Source organism: Melozone crissalis, unplaced genomic scaffold (assembly GCF_028551555.1).
Source record: "Melozone crissalis strain CALT ecotype California unplaced genomic scaffold, PUWL_Pcris_2 ptg000027l_1, whole genome shotgun sequence".
NCBI lineage: Eukaryota > Metazoa > Chordata > Aves > Passeriformes > Passerellidae > Melozone > Melozone crissalis.
This window is the reverse complement of record NW_026535805.1, coordinates 26,086,430-26,108,481: the sequence shown is the minus strand read 5'-3', so window position 1 is coordinate 26,108,481 and position 22,052 is coordinate 26,086,430. Positions and strand designations below refer to the sequence as shown.

The 22,052-nt window shown below is 36.8% G+C and overlaps 1 protein-coding gene across 1 annotated transcript in view; it reads right to left on the bottom strand.

The window, feature by feature from the left end:
• Window positions 1–6,486: 6,486 nt before the first annotated feature.
• MAP3K21 (mitogen-activated protein kinase kinase kinase 21) overlaps window positions 6,487–22,052 on the bottom strand; it is a 40,165-nt gene continuing 24,599 nt past the window's right edge. Inside the window, exons 5-11 of the mRNA XM_054279814.1 lie at window positions 18,914–19,154; window positions 16,992–17,114; window positions 14,413–14,529; window positions 13,717–13,867; window positions 12,608–12,702; window positions 10,390–11,175; window positions 6,487–9,767 (exon numbers count right to left, since the gene is read on the bottom strand). Of these exons, the coding sequence (XP_054135789.1) occupies window positions 9,343–9,767; window positions 10,390–11,175; window positions 12,608–12,702; window positions 13,717–13,867; window positions 14,413–14,529; window positions 16,992–17,114; window positions 18,914–19,154 (1,938 nt within the window). The 3' untranslated portion in view covers window positions 6,487–9,342. The remainder of the gene's footprint in view (window positions 9,768–10,389; window positions 11,176–12,607; window positions 12,703–13,716; window positions 13,868–14,412; window positions 14,530–16,991; window positions 17,115–18,913; window positions 19,155–22,052) is intronic.

Genomic DNA, 22,052 nt, shown 5'->3' with positions numbered 1-22,052 from the left:
GAGACAAAATTTGTTGCACGAACCAGGAAACCAATCCTAAGCTGTAATAGCTTTGACCAATCATGAGAATCTTAAAAAAAACCCAACCAACCCAACCAAAAACAAACACTAAACTTTGTGTAATTATTTCCCTAATGTGGCAGTTACTGGCTAAATCATTGCAACCAGTTGTGACTGGAATTTTTCCTTGCCAAAGTTAAACTTTAACTTGTGAGAAACCTGTGCTGTGAAAGAAAAGTATGTACAGCTGTGGTGTATTCAGTTCCCAAGCTGAGTTAGAGCTCCCCTTTGTGTGTGAAGTCAAGGCATTTACTGCTGCAGCTGTTGTTTACTGCTGAAACGTGGTGCCTTTGATCACAGCTCTGAAAGTGCTTTACAAAAAAGGATGAAGTCCTTGTGCTCATCTTACAGACCAGTGCCACAGTGTAAGCAAAGAGAAATTCAGTGACTTGTCCAAGATCAAAAGCCAAACTTGCCCTGGAACCAGGGTGTCATCTCCAGTTTGTACTGCCTGCAGCTAAAATTTTTCTGCTGAACTCACTGCACTGAAAACTGCAGAAAAGTAAAGCCATTTTAGAAGATGCTGTTCAGTGTTGCATTTTCAAGACGAAATACTAAAACATCACAAAGTAATAAGATAGTATTTACTTCATTCAAAGGTAAGCAAAAGTTTTCAGAAGCTTAGATCTATCTGGACTTTAAACAATTTGTAGAACTCCTAAAGTACTTGACTTTTACAACCTCAAACATGAGCTAAACTGGCTGCATCGATTCAGTGCAATTACATGGGCAAACTTTTTAAAATCTTCCTTGAAATACCGCTGTTAATTATTGTTGAAAGTGGCATGGGAAAGGTCACTGAACTGATAACACTTAGATATAGTGGTTTTAACTCTTTGATATTGGACACCTCTGAGGACAAACCAACCTAGACAAGCTATTGGACAAAGATTCAATGTAGCAAATGGATTTCTTACCCTAATGAGGATGATTTTATATAAGGATTGAATGGGGCAGTTGAGAAAGGCACACAGGAAAATAATAAGGCAACCTGGACATTGGCCTAAAATGAGGACAGATGTATTTATAAATATGGTAACAACAAAGCAATGAGTGAGAAGTGAATTAGAGTAGTTTTACGTGTTTGTATAAAACCACAGTAAAGATGAGGAAGAACCAAAAGTCTTAATACACTGAACAAGACTGTAAGTAAATTATTATATTATATGAGAAGTATCATGATCAGGATACAAATCATAAAGGCCAAGGCTTATTAAATATGGGAAACTGATGGAAATGTTGCTTTTCTTATCAGAGATTCATGTGCTTGCTCAGTAGTCCAAAATACAAGAACTACAGGTTTTGAACAAAACCTGTGAACTTATCTGAAATGGGGACACTCCTCAATCTCCCTGCCCCAAACTGACAAAACTAGATTTCACTACCTGAAGGACTTGAATATAGGCTGAGAAATAAATGGGAAAAATAAATTAGAAACTTTGGACCCAAAGTATGACTTCAAACAAATCCAGTGTGAGAGAAATGTGATTCAAGGGCAGGACCCAGCACCTGGTGTTGTGGAACTTCATGCAATTGTCCTTGGCCCTGTCCAGATCCCTCCACAGTCTTCCTTCACTCCCATGATGAACACTCACACCCAATTTGTTGCCATCTCTTACACCATGCTGAACCAACACTCTTCACTTTTGATCCTCTGACTTCCTTTCCAGTGAGAAAAAGTTAACTGGCTTGAATTACAAGAATTAGATGCTTGTAGTACCTGCATCTCACTGCTTCACATGGTCAGGCCTGAACTGCTATTTTTAAGTACTTTATTTCACATGAAGGCTTTTGTAGACTACAGGATCTCTGAGATTTTTTTCAGTGTTAACAGCAAGATAAACTTAAATAGGACTATATGGAAAAGGATGAAATAAAGATGAAACTTCTATACTTGAGCTTCTTTTCAACTGTAACCCAGCCTCATTCTTTCCTGACTTCCACAGGTATTCAAAAAAATTCATTAGGTACCACAAAAATTAACACTTTTCAAAAAAAGTACTACAATCATTGTACACAAAAGCTGGGATAGTTTTCTCTTTTTAAAAAGTACTTGCTGTATGTATATTCATACTTTACTTTTACCATAGAATTACCTCCAGTATATCTGTTGGAGCACACGTAAGCCAGACTCCCTCGACTTGCCTAACACACAGCATTGCCATTCTTCTTCCTTGCAAACCCTCAAAGTGTTAAAAGGTTTTAAAGTAAAGGGAGAAAAACTGCTCTAGGAGCATGTTTGCAGTTCTAAGAGTATCTCTCTTTGCTTTCAGTATCTACAAGCACATAATGTGCTAACACTATGAGTGCCCCTGACTTTCTCTAAGGGATTCAGAACTCTGTTTAAAAAATACAAATTGGTGATAGGCACACTTTTCTTCTAAATATACTGCACAGCTGTGGAAAGAGGACCTCATGGTAGCTCTGCAGGCCTGAAGAATATAAATATTCATTCTGTAGAGTTTCCCTAACTTGGTAAAGTGATCAAGCTTGATGACTCCATACTATGACACTCTTAATATGCTTTAGATAGTATCTGTTCTTTGCATCTTCTAGCTGTAGATGGTGACAGTACAGGTTTTCTTCATAATACACCAATAGAATTTCCTTAACCAGAGAACCAGCACAGTAAAAACCACCCAAACCTGAAAAGGCACCTAAAAGATATGCTTTTGGTGGGTTAAATTTGAGGTACAATTAGTGAGACAAGGGTATTCCCTTGCTCACAAGTATCTGTCCAACAAGTATTTCTGGTGGGTAAGCTCAGATGTTGGTATCTTAGCCCAGAAGCCAGCCATCAAGCAGCTGCATCACAAATAAGAAGGAATCAGGGCCTTGGTGGTGAGAATTTTGACTATCAAGAGTGGAGCCATCAATGTCAATAATTTCTGGGGTTCTACAGTGAGAAAAATGAATATCTTGATCAAAGTGTGATAAAGGAATGATAGAATCACTGTTACTTCTGTCTTAACTATTTCATGTGGCACATGCATTGAAGCAGACACTCATATCCCTAATGACAGAGTCAAAACGGCATACAACCATGTGAAGGCCATTTCTGGAACAGCAGTGGATTCCCTCTGGGTGAATACCCCGTCCCTGGAAATAGCCTGCAAGATCTCCAGCACTCCCAGGAGCTCAATACAACTTAAGTGACTGGACAATATGTGTCTAGTATGTGTCTTCCCCTTAGCTAGACTGCTGGCAGATACACCTGATGTTTGATTCACTTGCTTCTTAGCACAACTACCTCTATTGGGCTTGGAAATAAAATCCTCCCAACCACTGACAGCATTTACCAGGCAGAATAAATGGCATCTAGCACAAGGCACAAATGTTACATTTGGTCTGGAAGGCAGCAGAGAGTATAAAGGCTTTGTAAAATATTATTGCCTCTTCCCCTCTGCCGTAAAAGTGAGTTTGGAAGTTTTTGAATTATGCAAGTGATTTGCAAAACAGTGAGCAGAATGAACAGTCCTATTGTTTATCTTCTCCTTTAGCCCAAATTTGCAGACTTCCACCTGCTTTCATAAGGACTGGCAAGCCTTCAGATGACTAGTCCGTTCATGGTGACTAGTGTTGCACCAAAGATCTTATCTAGGTGTATCTGAAGCTGGCAGGAAGACAACAGCACATGTGCAAATTTTCTGGAATGGGAAGAACTCAGCAGCTACAGCAGGAATGGCTGCCCTGGGCACCTTTCTTTGGAGAAGCACTAGCAGTGTTCTGCTTCCGAGGAGTTCTCAGCTGTGGCCTCTGCCTCCCCTTCAGAGACCAGGGTACTCATCAATGTCTTCAGCACCTGTAAGAGATGGAAGTTGTCAGATTCTGTAACTGCACACTTTGTGTGGTGGGAGGGCAGACTGACGTTCTCAAATGTAACACAAATGTTTTTTAAAAGTCCACTTAGCAGTGCTGCAGAGAATGAGAATTATTCATATTAATGACGGCTCAAAGAAGTAACACCAAATGTGACACCTGACTGAAATTTGACTAGTTTGGTCACCTGGGGTGAATTGGTGACTTTGCTTCTAAAGCAAATTGCAAATATTTTGAACAGATTTGAGCTGTTACATCAAGCAGCATTGAACTCGAGCCATCCTGATGCCAAATCTCAACTACTGAAGCAATTCAATAAGGCCTAGAGTTGAGAATGGCCATTATGTCTTTACTTTTGAAATAGAAAGAAAAAAAAAAGCATTTGAGTAATTGCAATTACCAAAATCACTTAGGAAAAATATTTTAGATTGTATGAATAAAATATAAGATGGTTTTAATTATAACTTGCTTAAATGTCAGTGGTGGAGTACCCCAGGGGTTGATACAAGAGCTGATAAGGTTTAACACATCCATTACCAACCCAGTTGTTGGGACAGAGTGTTTTCTTAGCAATACACAGACAATTTAAAATAGCAGGAGTGGCTGATGCACCAGATAGTTGTGCTGCCATTCAGAGAGACCTGGACAGGCTGGAAAACTGTGCTCAGAGAAATCTCATGAAGCAGAAATGCATTTGGGGAGGAACAAGCCCACACAGCAGTACACATTGGGGACCAACCATCGGGGAACTGGCTTTGCAGAAAATGACCTGAGAATCCTGATGGACAAGAAGCTGAACAGAAGCCAGCAGTGTGTCCTTACAGCAGGCAGCCAACAGTTCTCTGCATTAGTTATGGTGCTAGCAGACTGATGGAGGTCATGCTACCCAGCACTGGGGAGGCCACACCTGGCCTGGAGTGCTGGGTCCAGTTCTGGGCTCCCCAGTACAAGAAAGATACAGACTTAGTAAAACAAATCCAGTGCAGCACCACAAAGACCGGCAAAGGATTTGCATCTGTGGAAAGGCTGAGAGAGCTGGGTCTGGAGAAGAGTCCAGGAGGATCTTATTATCACTGTTTATAAATACCTGATAATGGGGTAAAGACAGATGTAGGCTCTTCTCAGCAGTGTCCAGCAACAGGATGAGAGGCAATGGGCACAAACAAAAAAAAAAAAAAAAAACAAACCAAAAAGCAAACAAGCAAAACCAAAAGCAATCAATGAACAAGAAAAAAAACCAAAACAACCCAAAAATCCCAATTAACAGGAAATTCAATCTGAATATGAGCAAATGTTTTTACTGTAAGGATGGTCAAACACTGGAAGAGATTGCCCAGAGAACCTGTGGAGTCTCCATCCATGGAGATACCCAGACCTTCAATGGACCTGGTCTTGGGCAGCCTGCTCTATCAGAGGGACTTAGACTGTTTCATCTCCAGACGTCTTTTCCAACCTAAATGACCCTGTGATTCTATGAAATAAAAAGTAAAAACATCCTACCTGCATAGCTCTCTATTCCATTCTCTAACTTACTAGATGAAAAAGCACTTATTTTGGTTAAAGAAACTATGTTATCAGACTATCTATATCAAGCATGTTGGATTTATCCCAATGTTAGCATTGGGATAAATGACTCATATTTGGTTTGTTCAGGAAGAATGCCACTACATCCTGGCAAGGACTCAGGACCTTATTTAGAATACCTAATACTGCAATCTTAAGCACCACCAACTGCATAAAAAATGTATTAGTCTCTCCTTAGCTCCTCATAGTGCATACACCATAGGGATGTTAATAGTTACATTAAAAAAGAAAGTGGCTGGTTACACTTTTCCATTACCTCACACTTGTACACAAATCTTTGTATTACCATTGTAACTCTGTGTATAAAATAAACTGCCTCTGCAGCTTGGCTTACAATCTGAGCTCCATACTGACACTCACAGGCCACATAAATATTTGTTAGGCAGCCAGTCTCACTACAAGCTGAGTGCAGGCATGTCTTTATAAGATTTGGCTTGCAACCTAACAAACTCAATATACAATTCAATATATTTCTATTTGAATTTCACTGTATCTTGCCTGTTGTCACTGTGCAAATAGATACTTCCTTTTCCTAACTGAAAAATGGCCTAATGCATCCATGACATGATCAAGGAAGAGTGAAGTTCAGAAAAGGTGTTAAAATATTATAAGGAAAATACTGGCTTCATTTGCCTGAACCCCCCCCTTCCCCACAAACCTAACAAAAAACCTCAAAGTACCAAACCCCCCAAAGAACTAACAGACCCTCCCAACAAAAACCCCACAACAGAAGGATGTTATTACTTACCTGTATTCTTGATGCTGAGTTTATTTATATCCACTACTTTATCTCCTCTAAGACACTCAGCCAATATTGTAAAAAGCATCAAAAGAATATTATGGTCACATCAAAGGAAAATACAAGCTTATGCTAAATGTTTCTGCCTACATCAAGTGCAAGATATTACAGGAATGCTTACTGTACTGGATTCTTAATCTTAAGAGTAACAATTACCTTACAATCTTCCAAGAACAGGCTGGCCATAGTCTATAGCTCCTGGTTACTCACCAGAAACATCTGTACATGTTAAGAAAACATTAAAATGTATTTTTCAACAAAATTCAGGTCACTTTGCAATACAGTAGCTAAAAAACATTTATTTTTTAAATAAAAACATTTAAATCATCAGGTTTTGTAAAACAGTATATCAAGTGTTTATCTCAATCTTTGTAGTGTAAGCACCTTCAGTTTTCTGCTAAAACAATCAACATAAATTATTATTTGGTCAGGCTATCAACCTACATTGAAATAAATATCCTTTTAACCAAGACAGGTCACTTAATGCATACCAGATTTCTGTACCTTTACAGAAAATTTCTCTAGTGACACGTGAATTACAGACTGAAACCATGATTGAAAGAATTGTTTTTTCTTTTTAATTACAGTGAAGACTGGCCTATAATTTTAAACCATAAAGACAATTATAAAGCACTACAGACTATAGGTTAAAAAAACTGCATCGCATCAGAGAAATATTTGAGATGGCTTGCCTAAACTGTCTAAGAATAAGAGATGGAATACAAACTCCTAAATTACTTAGAATGCACTGGGCTGGCCATATCATATGTCCCAATCTTACGGGAAATTGTTCATTGAACAGGAATAGAAATCTGTTTAATTGCAAGAGAGATGAGTCAATAATAAATGAAAACAATATAGCTCAAAGAGCTCTTTATGCTGATACTATTGATTACAAAACACAGGGTGCAAAATTCAACACTTGAAATTATATAAACCTTAAAAATACAGAACTTAACAGAAGTTTACAAGTCAAAATACTTCAGCACCTGAGATTTTCCTGTAGAAAGCCAAATAGAGATACTTTCTTCAGAAACATGTAATACAATCAGCTCCTTTTCTCTCAGTATTACACACAGGAATAATTGATCAAGAAAGAGTTGAAATATACATAAAGCTCAAAAATTCTAATTAAGCCTTGAAGGTAAACGTGCTGTTAATCTATAGTTAATATTTGATTATTGAATTTATTTTACAAAAACATTTTGTATTAAAACTGGAACAGACAATCTATTAAGGTGTTCTGATGAAATTAAAGTTGAAATAGAAGACAGAACAGTATGTGACTTGAATCATGTTGACAGAAAACCAGGAATACAGTGACAGAAACAGGTTTGAAGAAAATGCAGTAACAATCTGCTTTGCAAACATTTAGATTTACAGACAACTAGTGGTTCTGTCTTTATTACTTCTGGTAAACTAACACTTTAAGGAAATTATTTTCTGTTTTCATTTTGAGAGGTGGGAAATTACATTTTCTGGGTTCTGCTCCACGTGATAATGCCTTCATGATTTTGTCTGTATAATTGTATGTCATCTTCAAGGTGGACACTGCAGTGCATACAGTCTTAGAACAGAAACTTTCTTTTTTAATCCCTTGGATTTGAAACTTTAAGCAACTGTGTCTTCTATCTAAACTCCCAGAAGCCAGAGTAAAGGAGAAGAAAAGATTTAAACACAAATCTTAACAAAACAGCATTCAGATGGGAACACAGTATATTTAGTCTAACATTATCTAATTTTATTTATGAAAACTATTTAAATGTCAAATGAGCTGCAAAATTAAGACTTCAAATACTGGAAAATGAGGGATGGTCCTTTAATTCTAAAAAATGCTTTCCTCAGAGAAAGTATACCGTATATTTGGTTTTATTTAATCATTCACTTAGTGATACTGTAAAAAATTAAACTACCAGTGTTATCAAAGCTAAATGTTCCTCCCCCCACAATTAACTACTGGCAATTTTCTGGAAACTTTCTATCACTGAAAACCAGTCAAGCACATCTGTTTCTGTCCTTTGATTCCAGTAAGCAGGCACTCAGTAGTACCTTAGGAAGAAAAGCTACAGAGATTATACTGAAAAATTTCATATTAAAATATAGCAGTTTTAAAATTAAGTGCAATAAAATGCACCATTGACTCACTTAAAACCAATTATCCTTAAAACCCACCAACTTTCTTCAATACAAGGTGCAGCAGTTTAAAAAACAACAAGGGGGACAAACCCCTTCACCACAAACAAAAAATTCAAACTCAAGAATATTGCTTTCAGTGCAAACACTGTAGTCTTCAAAAGGTTAAGAGTACAAATATTTACGTTCCAGTGTATCCTTACCTACAAGGAATGTTGTTTCACATTACAAAGTATGTCAAATATCTTTACTCCAATAGCAATACTGAAGTTTACCCTCTCAAATCGATATGGTGGCTGAAACTGAAATGTTTATACAAGCAGTGTAACTTTTTGGAGAAACTAAGAAAGTTCTCACAAAAACCAAGGGTAAAAACTGCAAATTCATCTCCTGGTTCTTAACCAATTTCAGTATCAAATGCCTGCAAGCAACCACTTCCTTAATGAGGAGTGAACAGAATCTCCTATACCTGCACCTCAAGCCCCTTGTCCCTCTCCTTGTACCTACAAGCCACAGAGGCAAGCTGCAGACCACCACTTCTTAGGTGAAACTCTTCTTGACAGAACACAACCTTGCTCTGTGTGTCATTCGTTCTTTTAATGTGTGAAAGTTAAATTTCTAGCAAAATCTCTCAAACCTAAAGAAAACTTCCGTGACACGGCAGAGGGAGATGGGCATTTTATTTTAATCATTGAAAATATACTTATGAAGTTCACCTAAAACATGATTTTGCAGCATTGTGCTTTTAGAGTTACTAGCTTGGATTCCTAACAATATTTGAAAAAGGCACCTACTACACTTAATTAGCTGCCCATTTTAATAATTTTGGTACTATTTGTCACAGTACATCAGAAAACAGCAGCACAAAGTGTTAGACAGACAAGAACTTAATTTTTCATTTCATTTGTTCCCCTTTATGAAGAAAACATTTTTAAAATGAAAGGCACTCAGGACAGAAACTCTCTCTCCAGTTCATATATAGATGGCCGACAAGTTTTGCTCTTCATTCTGCATAAAGGTACAGTGCAGTCTCTGTTTTGACCTTCCACATCAATATCAAGTAATGAGGGCATGTGGCAGTTAGTTCTTTCCTCAGTATTTGGCAAGAAGTTAACATCTGGATGTACATTGCCCTCTGAACATTCAGAGTCTTTAGAGTTTGGTTTAATAATACGTGGAATAATCTGCCATGCATCGATTTTACTTCTTAGAGAAGAAGGTCTAGGCCTTGAGATAGTATTGACAGCACTTTGCTTTTCATTTGAAACACCACCATGATTGCTTCTTTGTTGAAAAGATGGGGAGGGCAGAGTTCCAGGAACTGACAGGACAGGGAGTCTGGAGACATCATTGGTTGAAGCAACTCCATTAGCTAGGGGAAAGAAAGCCCAAACAAAGAAATGCAAATTTAAACAACGTGACTTCTTGAATTCCTTGCCATTTGTAAAACTAGGTTACCATAAACACTAGTGGCTTTTCTTCCACCAAAAAAATGAAGAGGTTTGTACTTTGCGGGGAATCTCCTAAGACAAGACCAGTGGTGCTCAAGTAATGTGTTTGCATCTAGACTCACTGCAACCGGCAATCAAAATTTATTTTTTCTTGCTACAAAAGAGATGTAGACAAAAAGCACTAAATCCCCAATAACTGGATGAATATTCATACTGGAATAAAGTCTCATGAACTTCTCCAGTTATTCTGAAAAAAAATACACATGCACAGAATATCATGAAGAATATCATTTATCAATATTTATTCATTTATTGATATTCTTCAATATTGATATTCTTCATTTATTGATATATTATTATAATGAAGAATAACATTTAAGCCACTCCAGAATATCAGTATTGAAATTTAAAACTTCCTTTCAAAAACTCATTGATCATGAGCTGATCCATTTCAATGTAAACCAGATTTAAAGATATTATTTTATGCTTAAATTTTTATCATCAGCTCAACTTAAAGATTCTTGAAAGTTCTTAATTACCTACCTGGGGTCTGAAAATGGCTCCCATCTGATAAGGTTCGTCTGTGACCAAACATACTTAACTTTGTGGAGGAATCTTTTGGCGCAATTTGAGACTCTTGTTTCAGACCAAGACTAAAAGGCTGATTTTTCAATTGTGTCGAAACTGTGTTAGTAGCCAGTTGTATCCTTTGTTCTCTCTTACTTTCAGAAGTTTGGGATGAAAAGTTGTCCATGGAACTACTTTGACCACAATCACCAAGCACAGTGCTTACAAAAGCATCTTCGCTATCAGGTTGAAGCAGGCATTTCGTAGAAATGGAGGGCATAGAGAGAAGATTCACAGTATCTGAGGCTGGATTTAGGGACGGAACACTTGTTTCCTCTTTCTTGTACTGCAGTCGCGTAGGGCTGGCACTCCTGCGGAATTTTGAAGCACGCTGAAATATTCCATCACGCTTCTTCCTCTCATCTTTAGGCAAGAGTTCATCTGGACCCTGTGATTTGTTCAGCTCTCTGATATCTAAGCCCAGGGCAACGGATGCAAGGAGGACAGCGCACCCATACAGCACTGAATCAGTCTTCTTTTTGTGCAGTGTCCTGCTCAGACTGTTGGTAGGTGTCATTTGAGGAGTACTGTTGGTAGAACTAGCTGAGGTTCCTTCTTCAAAGCTCTCGTGTTCTACTGTGTTCTCTCCCTGATCATCTTTCCAAAGAGGTAGATTAATATAGGCCTGATTGGGCAACTTAATTGGCTTTGGTCTTTTACTGTCCAAACCTTCAGGGGTAAGTTTCTTATCAGTACAGGCACCTGTAAAACACCACAGTATTCTTTAAGATTGCAATTCAACTGTTTAGCTATTGCATGCCTGCATATGTACATCATTATTTCCTTTAAAATGCACAATATTAACCTTGAAGGATACTCTACAATCCATTTAGATGTTGTCAGAAGCTCAGACTCACCTTTTGAGTTTCAGAAACACATCCTACGCCTATACCTCTTGGTGTTTGCAACACTTTGATAATGCTTTTTAAACAACACAGAAAATATTTGGGAGTATGGATTACAGAGAAGTAATTTACTATATACAAACTGGCAGATAAGATCTGGAACATATTCTTTACAATTCTTTCAACTCAGCTGAGTTCCAAAATCCAGTCAGTTATTAGAAATTTTTCCAATTAATTCATTAGGTCATGGTGGTCTGGAGTAAAAAGTAAGTTTGACATCTTACATCTAATGATATATAAAAAGGAGGTATTATTTGACTCGCATGTGTTATTCTACAATAAACAACTGAATGCTAGAGAATAAACACGGAAGTATTTGAAATTCAAGTATGGTAACTTTGTGTGCAAGGTTACAGTGGTAAGCTAATAAATCTATAAAATTACTATTTGTGAAGCTTTGATTTATACCCCTACCACTATACACGAAGATTAAAGTGCCTTTTTCCAGCAGTGTCCAAGCAGCTCACTATTTCCTCTTGCAGATGGCATGAATCTAGCTACTGGTATGGACACCAAGTTATAGCACAGGCTTTTTTGCTGATACTGGTAACTTAATTTTCTCAGATAAGAGAATCCATAGTATAGAAAAAGGGTGTGCAAACGTTAAAATTATTATGAATATTTTTCATCATGGCCCATTATAGCAAGGGTCATAAAAAGCAACATGCAGCTATTATGCTCCTGATCTTAAAGGGATCAAGTATGTTTTTCCTTGTGATTTTACCTGTAAGTAGCATCATGTTGTTTAAAACACTAAGATTTAAAATCTACATTTCTGTCTTGAAAATTTAGATAACAGGTCTCATTTAAAAAACCAGGGAACTAATATGTGGGAATATATCAGGGCTTATAGGTTTTTAAAAGATGATGCATTTTTGCAACAACAATATCATCAATGATTATTTAAATGTCAAGACAATTACTAATTTAGGTTCTTTTTAAAAGAAACAAAAAAGTGGTGACTGCAGACCTCATATACAGAGTAGCCTGCAACTCAAAAACATGGAAAAAAATCTCTATATGGTTCTGTTCACAGACTATGTGTATTTCTTAGTTGCTACTGATGTAAATACAGGGTCTCTTTGCAGAGGAAAATGGTTGGCAGCATGATTTTTCCTGTAATATTCTGCATAATCCTTTAAGGAATTCAAACAATACAATTTATAACATTGATTGTGATCTTAATACTATTATATGGCTACTTTCACTTTTTCAAAAACAGCTCTTACCTTGGTCCACAAATAGTGAAGCTAAGGGCACACCCTTCTGATTTTTCATTAAAACAGTTGACCAAGGGTTGCTGCCATCTGAAAGGGGTCTTACTCTGCAATAACAATAGTCACTTTGAGATTACAGATACTATGCTCACATAAACTTTGTGAGAAAATTACTTTCTATTCAAATTATAAACCTGCAGTACATAACTGCAAAACCTTTCCAATGGTAAAAAGAAGATGGAGTAGCACCGAATCATATGATTATAAATGTAAACATGTCAGGCATTCTTTCAATGATAAAAAATTCATTTCTAAAAAGAAAGCAAATGAAAAATGGGACTTTGTTACCTATTGAACAACAGGGGTTTGTGAAAACCTGTGTGAAACAATAGTTTCATTGTCTCAAAGAAATGATGTGAATATTGGAAGTTCAATAAACTATAGTAACTTTTAAACAAACAAAAATAATATAAAGCCAGTTCCAACTGACCATCTGGAACCAGCTCCTGACACGGGTAACTGACTGGATATCCCTACCGAGAAAAATAAAGAATGGCACTATAAATAATGGCACTATACTAGAGAAATAAAGAAAAGTATTCTTATTATCTCTGGTTTTGAGCCATTGTAAAACATAATCTGTTAGTAAAGCTGTCCAGCTGATTTTCATAACCTTTTCACCCTCTGCTTGTCAGCACAAAGGATGTTGCTGGTGTGAACTGTGCCTCACATATGCCAAATCAGTCAGTCTTACTTAATCATGCTGGAAGTACCCAGTGGGGGCCATGCTTGCAATTCCTCAAAATAATGTGAGGAAGGGCAAAAAAGACGGGCCATGAATGTCTGGTATGCACTGGTAGCTCAGCATCCCAGTATGTTCAAAATCGCAAAAAAACAGAGATAAAGGGTAATAGATAAGAATCAATAAAACTTTAACATAAGTAGGTGCTTTATACTCAAGATTAAGTGGGGGAGCTACTAATCAGTAATGTAATTTCTGAATTATATAAAAGGCAAGAATTCTTGCTGTAACTAGACACAGCAGAACTTTTTTCCACTCACTACCTATGCCACCAAGAAGGCTTTAGTATTAACAAAATACCAAAATGTAGTAGACATACTTGTCCTTACAATCTGCACGATCCTTTGTTTGAACTGAACTTGGTCCCCATGTACAACCTTTCTTTTTAAAATTTCTCTTCACATCTTCAAACTCTTCTTGGTGATATGTTGTGCTCCTTCCCCAGGTTCTGTTGCTTTCATCTGAAGTTACTGGAGATTGGATTTAAAAACACAAAACCCACACACATAAATACGATCTCTAAACCCAAAATATTTTGACAGAACAAAGTATCTTCTGCACTGCAAAACCATTTTGACACAGTAACACAGAAGTAGAAAAAAAATTATGATTGTTTTTTTCTATTACTAAAAGCACCACACAAACTTCACTGATCCAAAAAGAGGAGCAAGAAAGAAAAGTAATATATGAGCTTATGAGAGACCCAGATCAAAGATAAAGCAGCAAAGCAATCACATTTTCCATGCTTCCCTTAACTGAGAACCTTATATTTAGGTAATTCAGACAAGTGAATTAGACTGAGCACTTAAGTTCAATGAATAAAATATATTCTGTGGACAACTGGTATCAAAAGAAACAAATATTCCAGTTGTGACTATGATTAACATTTTCTTTCTCCCTACACCAAAACAAATTATACTTTAAAGTGTCTAACCTCCATTAAATGCTTAGTCTGTCACTGTCTCAGCTGATAAATTAAACATAACCAGCACCTTGGAAAATAACAAAATCTTGCCTTTTTTCATAACCCCACAGGGAAGTTCATATTCACTTGTGATATCTACATCTTGCTGGTACACATATACACTGTTTCTTCGGCCATTAGCTGTGTGTGTATCTGTTTTTGGAATCACTGAGGAAAAATTAAGAGAATGTAGTAGAGATCTTAGTCAAATTGATTTCAGCAACAGAACTGTTTCCCTCATATTTTTATCTTTGGGTCATAAAGCCTGGATCTATAAAAGCATTAAGCATCTTCCAATGATGGGTTTTCATGGTAGGGTTTAAAGGATCCTCTTTCTAGGTCCCCACCTGGGAGGGTAGATTTTCACATGCCCCTGACTAACTGAAGCATTAGCTTGGAATCATGATGGCATGCTAACAGATATGATGGAGAGACCTAGGAGAAAAACAACATGGCCAGTTACAACAGCATGATAAATGAGGGGGCATTTACATGCCCATGGTTCTGCTGTTCCTTCACTGTACAGATTCTGCTCCTTCCTCACCATGCACCTTGCCAGCAAAGCTCACACTGTAGAGTGGCACTACACTTGCCTACCTTACACTCTCATGTTCAACCACGTTCCTATGGAATATGTATCTTAGTGGTTTTCCTTCTCCCTCCAAAATTCCTTTCAAAATCAGCAGAATTTGTTTTAATAAGAAATTAACTAGATTTTTCTTTTAACCTAATGTTTCGATTTGAAAGCTAGACTTGCTCAAGACAAAGTGAAGCAGTCAAGTAACCAGTTCTTACATATGCCAGTTCAAATCACCTGTATTTGAGCAAGTCGTCTTGAAACAAAGACACTTTGAAGTTAAATCAAGATAAAACATGATTGTGGGAAAGGGAATTTATTTTGCACAGGTGCAGATGGGTGTGGAAGCTAAATTTTTTCAGCTAGATCCTCCTGAGATATCTGATAAGCTTTTAGATAAAAACCTAAGGATCCAAACCGAGAAGCATACAGGTACTTCTTTTGAATGAGAGCCTTTATGTTGTCCTGCATGTTCAAGGCCTATGATTACAAATGCCTGCTCAAATAAAAAAGAAAAAAACCCCTCAGTGGTACTTAGCGCACATGCAAGGAGTGGCACTGCAACAGCTTACACAAGGCTATGCAATTAAGAAAACAAACACAGAAAACTCAGGTTTTCAGAACCATGCCAATACCTGACATTTGCTTCATTTCCAAGCATGTCCTCACAGAGCAAGAAGAATCAAAGATAAAATGAGATAGGCTTTTCTTAGTAAAATGTCATAATTCTATATAAACTTTTTTTACCTTTCGGCAAAAAACAAAGCCAGCCAACCAACAACCAGAAAAACTCCCCACATTTTGAGCACAGGAAACTATTGACAACACTCTGTCAGCTAATATCAGAAAAAGACTCCAGCTGATTTTCCCTCCATCTCAAATTTTCTTTATAAAAAGCAAGACAGGGTTTTCCATCTCTCTCCTTTATCCACAGCGTTGCCAACTGTATCCACTGCAGCTCAAACAAATACTGAAGTGCCAGAGAAGACGTCACTGCTCCCCTTTAGACATTAGGGGATGTCGTAAGGCAGAGGTGTTGCAAAGCAGATGAGAGATCTCATTTCTATCCAAAGTTAAAACAAAGTGTCAGGCTGGTCTAAAATTCAATCAATCTTTACAGAGTAGCTACAGAACATATGGAAAAAAATCCTCATGCATTCTGATTTCCCCTTCTCCTCAAAGCAGATTCAGAAGTAATCTCCCTCACAGGTGACTGTGCTTGCCAAAGAAGACAGCCAACATCCATAAGCAATCAGCTGGAACAGGTTCCACTGATTTCATAGAGAGAGAAGCTTAAGGCATTCCTCTCTGAATATGGATATTTAGACAATCTACTTTGCACAATAGATCAGACAGTACAAATCCAATCAGTGAATCCTGTAGGAACTGTTTTATCTGTGTATATGTCATTCCCAAATATGCTTCCCTGTAAAAACATGATGACATTTCTGGTACCTCCACTATGTGAGCATGAACATACCTTACTTTCTGTTATCAGTATACACAATAATGTAGACCTACAAATGTACCCACAATTTTTTTTGTCTCTTTTTCCTATCTTCAGAAAACGTAAGGCAAGATTTCTTCTGGATTATACCTGTTTAAAGCTTGATTCTCTTTTGACATAAGAAAGTTGGGTTATTGGCTCATTCTTTCATCTTTCCATCTTACAAGACTCGCTCACTCTCTGAATCTTTCTTTTCCTTTATCAACTCCAATGCCTAATAAAAGCATGTTTTCCATCTTACTTGGGTTCTAAATGTAATGCTTTGCCTTTTGTAATAATTTTTGATTTGTCATTGTTTTATCCCACTTTACAAATTGGTTGCCAAAGTAATTAAGATACAATTTAAAGCATTCACAACCATTTTGAATTACTGAAAATTATTTAGTGTTTTAGCAAGATTATCCCTCCTTTCAAAGAAGTTACAACTGTTAGAACCAATCAAGGGATGTGGAAATCAGACAGAAATCTGCCAGGAATCTGATACTACTCCAACATTTGAGTATGTATATGGAACACTCTCTGTTGATCAAATGAGTGGAGACTTACATTGTATAGCTCGAAGACGAGGAATTATTGTGGGGCTACTTGATGGACTAGAGCTGTTACTGTTTAAACTCCTCCTCTTATCCAGATTGGGGGATGCCTGCACTGTTATTTTGTGCTGGAAATCTGTAAGAGAGCAAAACAAATCAGTTTTAATGTTCTGAATAAAACACTTCTCAGAAGACCATGCTGCTATACTTCTTAAAGCAAAGTTATATAATGAATTAGACTTCATTATATGTAATTTATTTATACAGGTAAGAGATATACATATTAAAAACATTGAAAAACTCCAAATGTAACAATTTAGATTTTGAGTCAAACAGGCAAGACTTCACACCTTCATGTGAGAGTCTTGCAAGAACATGAACCATACCAAGTAGGTCCAAGTTATTCAATCTTTTAGGTTGTCACAAGAGGGGCAAAAAATGCCCATCAGTATTTAATCACAAATTAATCAACACTCATTCCAATGAGATTTGCCTTGTTTTTTAGCATGTAATTCATATACACCATAAAAAAGCAGCAACAAAAAGTCACATTTATTCATGTCAGAAAATCATGACAGTAAACTACAGAATTATGAATATTTATAGCAAACTAGCAAAAAGAGAAAAAAATATTGAGGAGGAAAAATTTTATGAAATTAACCTTAATATGTCACTCTAATACCCATCATCAATGCAATTATATTGTACACTATTCTTAGAATAGAATTATCTCAAGGACAAGTTCATCTGGATGCTCTTGGTAACAAGGAGCTAACTGCTATTCTGAATGAAAATATTTATTTTATCACTGTTTCAATTTAAATACAAGTAGAACTGGAAACAAAGGACCAAATATTCAACTGAAGCTTGCAATCCACCAAAAATCTAACTAAAACCCAGAAATGTACTGTGTTTGTCTGGGAGGCTGTTGGGTGGCTTTTATCTTATTTGCTCTTATTTTTAAAGTAAGGAAAAATATTTCACTAGTGCTGAAATAGTACTCTAAATATTAATGCCCTCTTGGTGTTTTTCCAGCTGCCAGATAGCTACAATTTGGTCAGACTTGTGTTAACACAACATCAAGTTCTTAATGCATTTGTAATAAATTGTCAGTCTTGACCTGGAAGCTACTGAAAGGAAGCCCACTAACCCCAGGATGAAGGCTTTCCAACCATTGGTGAGACCATGAGTTTGTGAAGTGCTGTCTGGTGGTAACATTAAAAAGGCACCTCTAAACCAGCCCCTCAGAACTAAAGACCCCCACTGTCTACAAACATGCCTCCTTTGTAATTGGGGCATTTTAATGCATTCATACGTGGAATGAAATGCTCTAACATTCAAATGATACCATATTTATATTCTGAAATCATCTGCTGCTGCTGTATTTTCTTGCAAGAAATAAGGCACTGAAGATTGTAACTGCTGTGTTGTACTTGCAACTGCAGTAAGTGTGCAGTTTGGACCTACTGCACCTGTACATCCTCAGCCCTCTCTCAGCACTGTTTTTCTGCTCGGTATTTGCAATTTTAGGGCAAACAGCACTAATATTTGATCATGTTAGAATGTTCTGGCATGTAGTAAAAAAGTACCTTCCTGTCTGTACAGAAACAATGATAACAAAAATCTGAACTTTGAACCAGTATTAAATCATGTGGCTCTCATGCTGGTGACCTTTCCCTCCAAATGGGATGGACTTCTAGCTGAATCATTCTTCCAGATGAAATGAGGATGACTTCATGAGAACATGGTATGTGAAAGATTTTCCTTGAGGGAAAGGAGCTATACAATTCTTACCAAACCCTTCTGAGCATTACAGTAGAAGAACCTGACAACGAAATAAAATAGGAGCTACTACTGAAAACATGAGCCATGGAACTAAAGAAGCTTGCATATTTAATCATTATCTATACAGTAAACTTAAAAAAAATTGCAAACCTGAAGGCAAACTAATTCTGTGTCCATCTTTGAGTTTTAACCGGCTTCTTTTAAACTTGCCCTTCCTCTTCTTGACATTGGGTTTCTCTTGGTTTAACTGGAATATCATGATGTTCAGCTCACGCTCCAGGACATCGATCTCGCGTTCCGCTAACTGCTGCTCGCGGCGCTTCAGTAATTCTTCTTGAGATTTTTGTTGAAGAGCTGCTCTTGTCAACTCCTCTTCTCGGGATCGAAGCTCCTGAAGACAAGATTGACAAAAATAAAACTTAGTAATAATGTGAAAGCAGTATTAAAGGACATATGAAGTGCACAATAGGTTGTATTTCCTGATTTATTTTTATGATACACTATATACATGCAACATGCCCGATCTTCTGTAAGTCCTCCATTCTGAACAAACAAAAATTCTGTATTCAGAATCAAGCATTACACAGATTTCCTTTAAACCAATTAACTTGAGTCACTCCACTTAAAGCAGGTAAGCAGTAGCAATGGGGACAACACATGCAATCAAAGATTATCAGCTAACAGCCCAGCAGAAAATGCACTTCAAGTATTTCACATGATGAGAAGCTTTTGCACAGCATGAGCGCTGCTATTGGACAGCTCCTACCCTTTAACATAGGGCCAATGACCTGACGAATACACAAATTATTGCCTTTATCTTAAATTCTCTAACCTTTCCTGTTTTTCAGCCACGTATTAAGTAGCACTTTTCTATCTAGAAAAGCAATCAGTATTACACTGTATGGGGATTGGTGCAATAGGATAAACTAAGTCATAAGACAGCTGTTTCTTAATTAAATCCAGCAGGTATCTGTAACATCAAACAGCTACTAACCACTGAATTACAGCACACACACTCCCAAGCCACCATTCTAAGAAGAGTAGCTCTACATTTATTATTTTTTAATTTTGCAAAAGGAAAAGCCTTCATAAGGAAGCTAGGTAATTTTTCAGGGTAAATGAATAACCAAGGCTAAATAGCTCTAAACCTAGCATCTTAAAATTATCTTAATCTTCAGTTTCCAAAGTCTGTTAAAATACATCTGAAACTTAAGATCTCCCTAATTTCACACTTTCCTTCATAGCATGGGGCATATTACACAGGAAACAGAACACGTGCAGTCTATATTGCTAATAACACTGTACTGAAAGTATAGGAAAAGTAAAACTAGATGTGACTCATACTCTGTATGTTTCTCATGACTTTTTTTTACATGATTGTGTAAATTCCACTTAATTCAACTCAGAAAACTATCCTTTCAAACAAAGCTATGCTAAAAGTTCAGGATATCTAAGAAATTTATTTCTATTTAAAATTAATTAATTTTTACACTAAATGATTTTACAATTGGGGTGTTGCTTAGTTTTGTCTTTGTTTAGTTTTTATTTCAGAACTGTCTAATTCTGCTCATTGGTATCCAGCAAAGTTGTATGCCAGAAGAATTCCTTATTTCATATCATTAAAGCAAAAAATTACTTCATGAACTGTATTATTTCAGTGTTTTCAAATGAAAATGTTCAAATATTCTTTCCAAAAAGACTATAGATGTCAAAAGACAGGCTGGCACTGAAGCAAACTGGTTCAATGAGAAGTGTCTGTTCTTGAGACACTTTCTGGGTTTTTTTACAGCTATAGCACACACACTCTGCTTATCATGGGTTTAAAATTTAAGTGATATGACTGAAAAATTTCATATGGTATACTAATTTTGAGTGAGCTTGTTTCAACCCAATACTAGAAACCAAATTTTTTAAAAAGATATTAAGTAATTCAGTGACTCCTGAAAATCCTCACTTTCCTCCTCCTCTGACCACTCAAAACAGGACAACCTAAAACAAGGGTTGAAACAGAAACTACATTAAATCAGATTTAGAAAAGAGATACTTAAAAGTTTAAAGAGAGAAGATCTTTATTACTGCATTAGTACAGTAATAAAGGTACATTAGGAGACACTGTTGATTTTCCACTTTTCACAGCCCTTAAATCCACGTTCCATAAAGCTCAGCACCCAGGCAGAAACTGAGGGCCTGCACTGAAATGTACAGAGTACATTTCAGCACACAGTCTAGAGGAAGTAAAAGTGCTTCCTCAATGAGAGATTAAGTATTTACTCTTTTCCAAATAAACTAATTAAAACCAGACTTACTGCAATTAGTTAGGCAATGTTTCCACATCACTCTACAATTAAAACACCTATTGTAAGGAAGCTTGGAAAGAATTCTGCATTTCAGTTGCTCAAGAACATTTGTCAAAATAAGATTGTGATCTTCTCTTCAAGTAGGCGTCACCATTTGCAGTAAGCCCTTGAGGAAATTCCTCTAGCTACAGAAGTTCCTCTTTTACAGGAGGAATAAGACCATGCAGAGGATTTTTGTAGTATTACTATTATAATATAAATACTTTATAGGCATGATTTTCATTCTAGTAGCTCATTGCAAATTTGATAATATGACAAATTAAAAAACCCTGCACATATATGAAAATCTTGTCTGAGTCAAAGTTACATGTTTTCAACCTTAGAGAAGTGCACCTCATTAGAGTAGATGCCTCTGGAGATGCACTTACTTTAGCATGTTAAAAGTAAATTTCATTTTATCATTTCCCCTACCTAACTGAGCTTAACTCACTTTTACACCCAAAATTTGACTCTTCTCTACAACCTTTTCACCTGCTTATTTAATTCTAGACTTAATTTAGTCAGATTTTTCTTGGATAGGAAATATCATACTAGAGTAATGCCTCCAGAAAAACAAAAAAACAGAAACCTGAACAGGAAGGCCTGTTACAATTGCTCTCAGAGTAAAAGGAGGAAAATGGTTGGTTAAGCAGTTGCTGGAGGGGCCAAAAACAGAGTTATGTTCTATGGCAGGTTGAGGCAAGCGAACACAGTAGCTGGTGACCCCACGGCAAGTAAAAAAAGGAAGCCTCTACTCTCTGTAGAGGGACTATAACTCAACTGCAAAGGAAGAGACCTGACAGCTCCTGAGGCACACAACTCAGCTCTGGCACTCTGCATGCCTACTGCAGGCAGAGCAGAGCACACCACATACTTACCTACTTCTGCAAACGAAAACGAAGAGGGAAATGCAGAGGGTAGAAGAAACGGTACATAGGAAATAAATAATGATA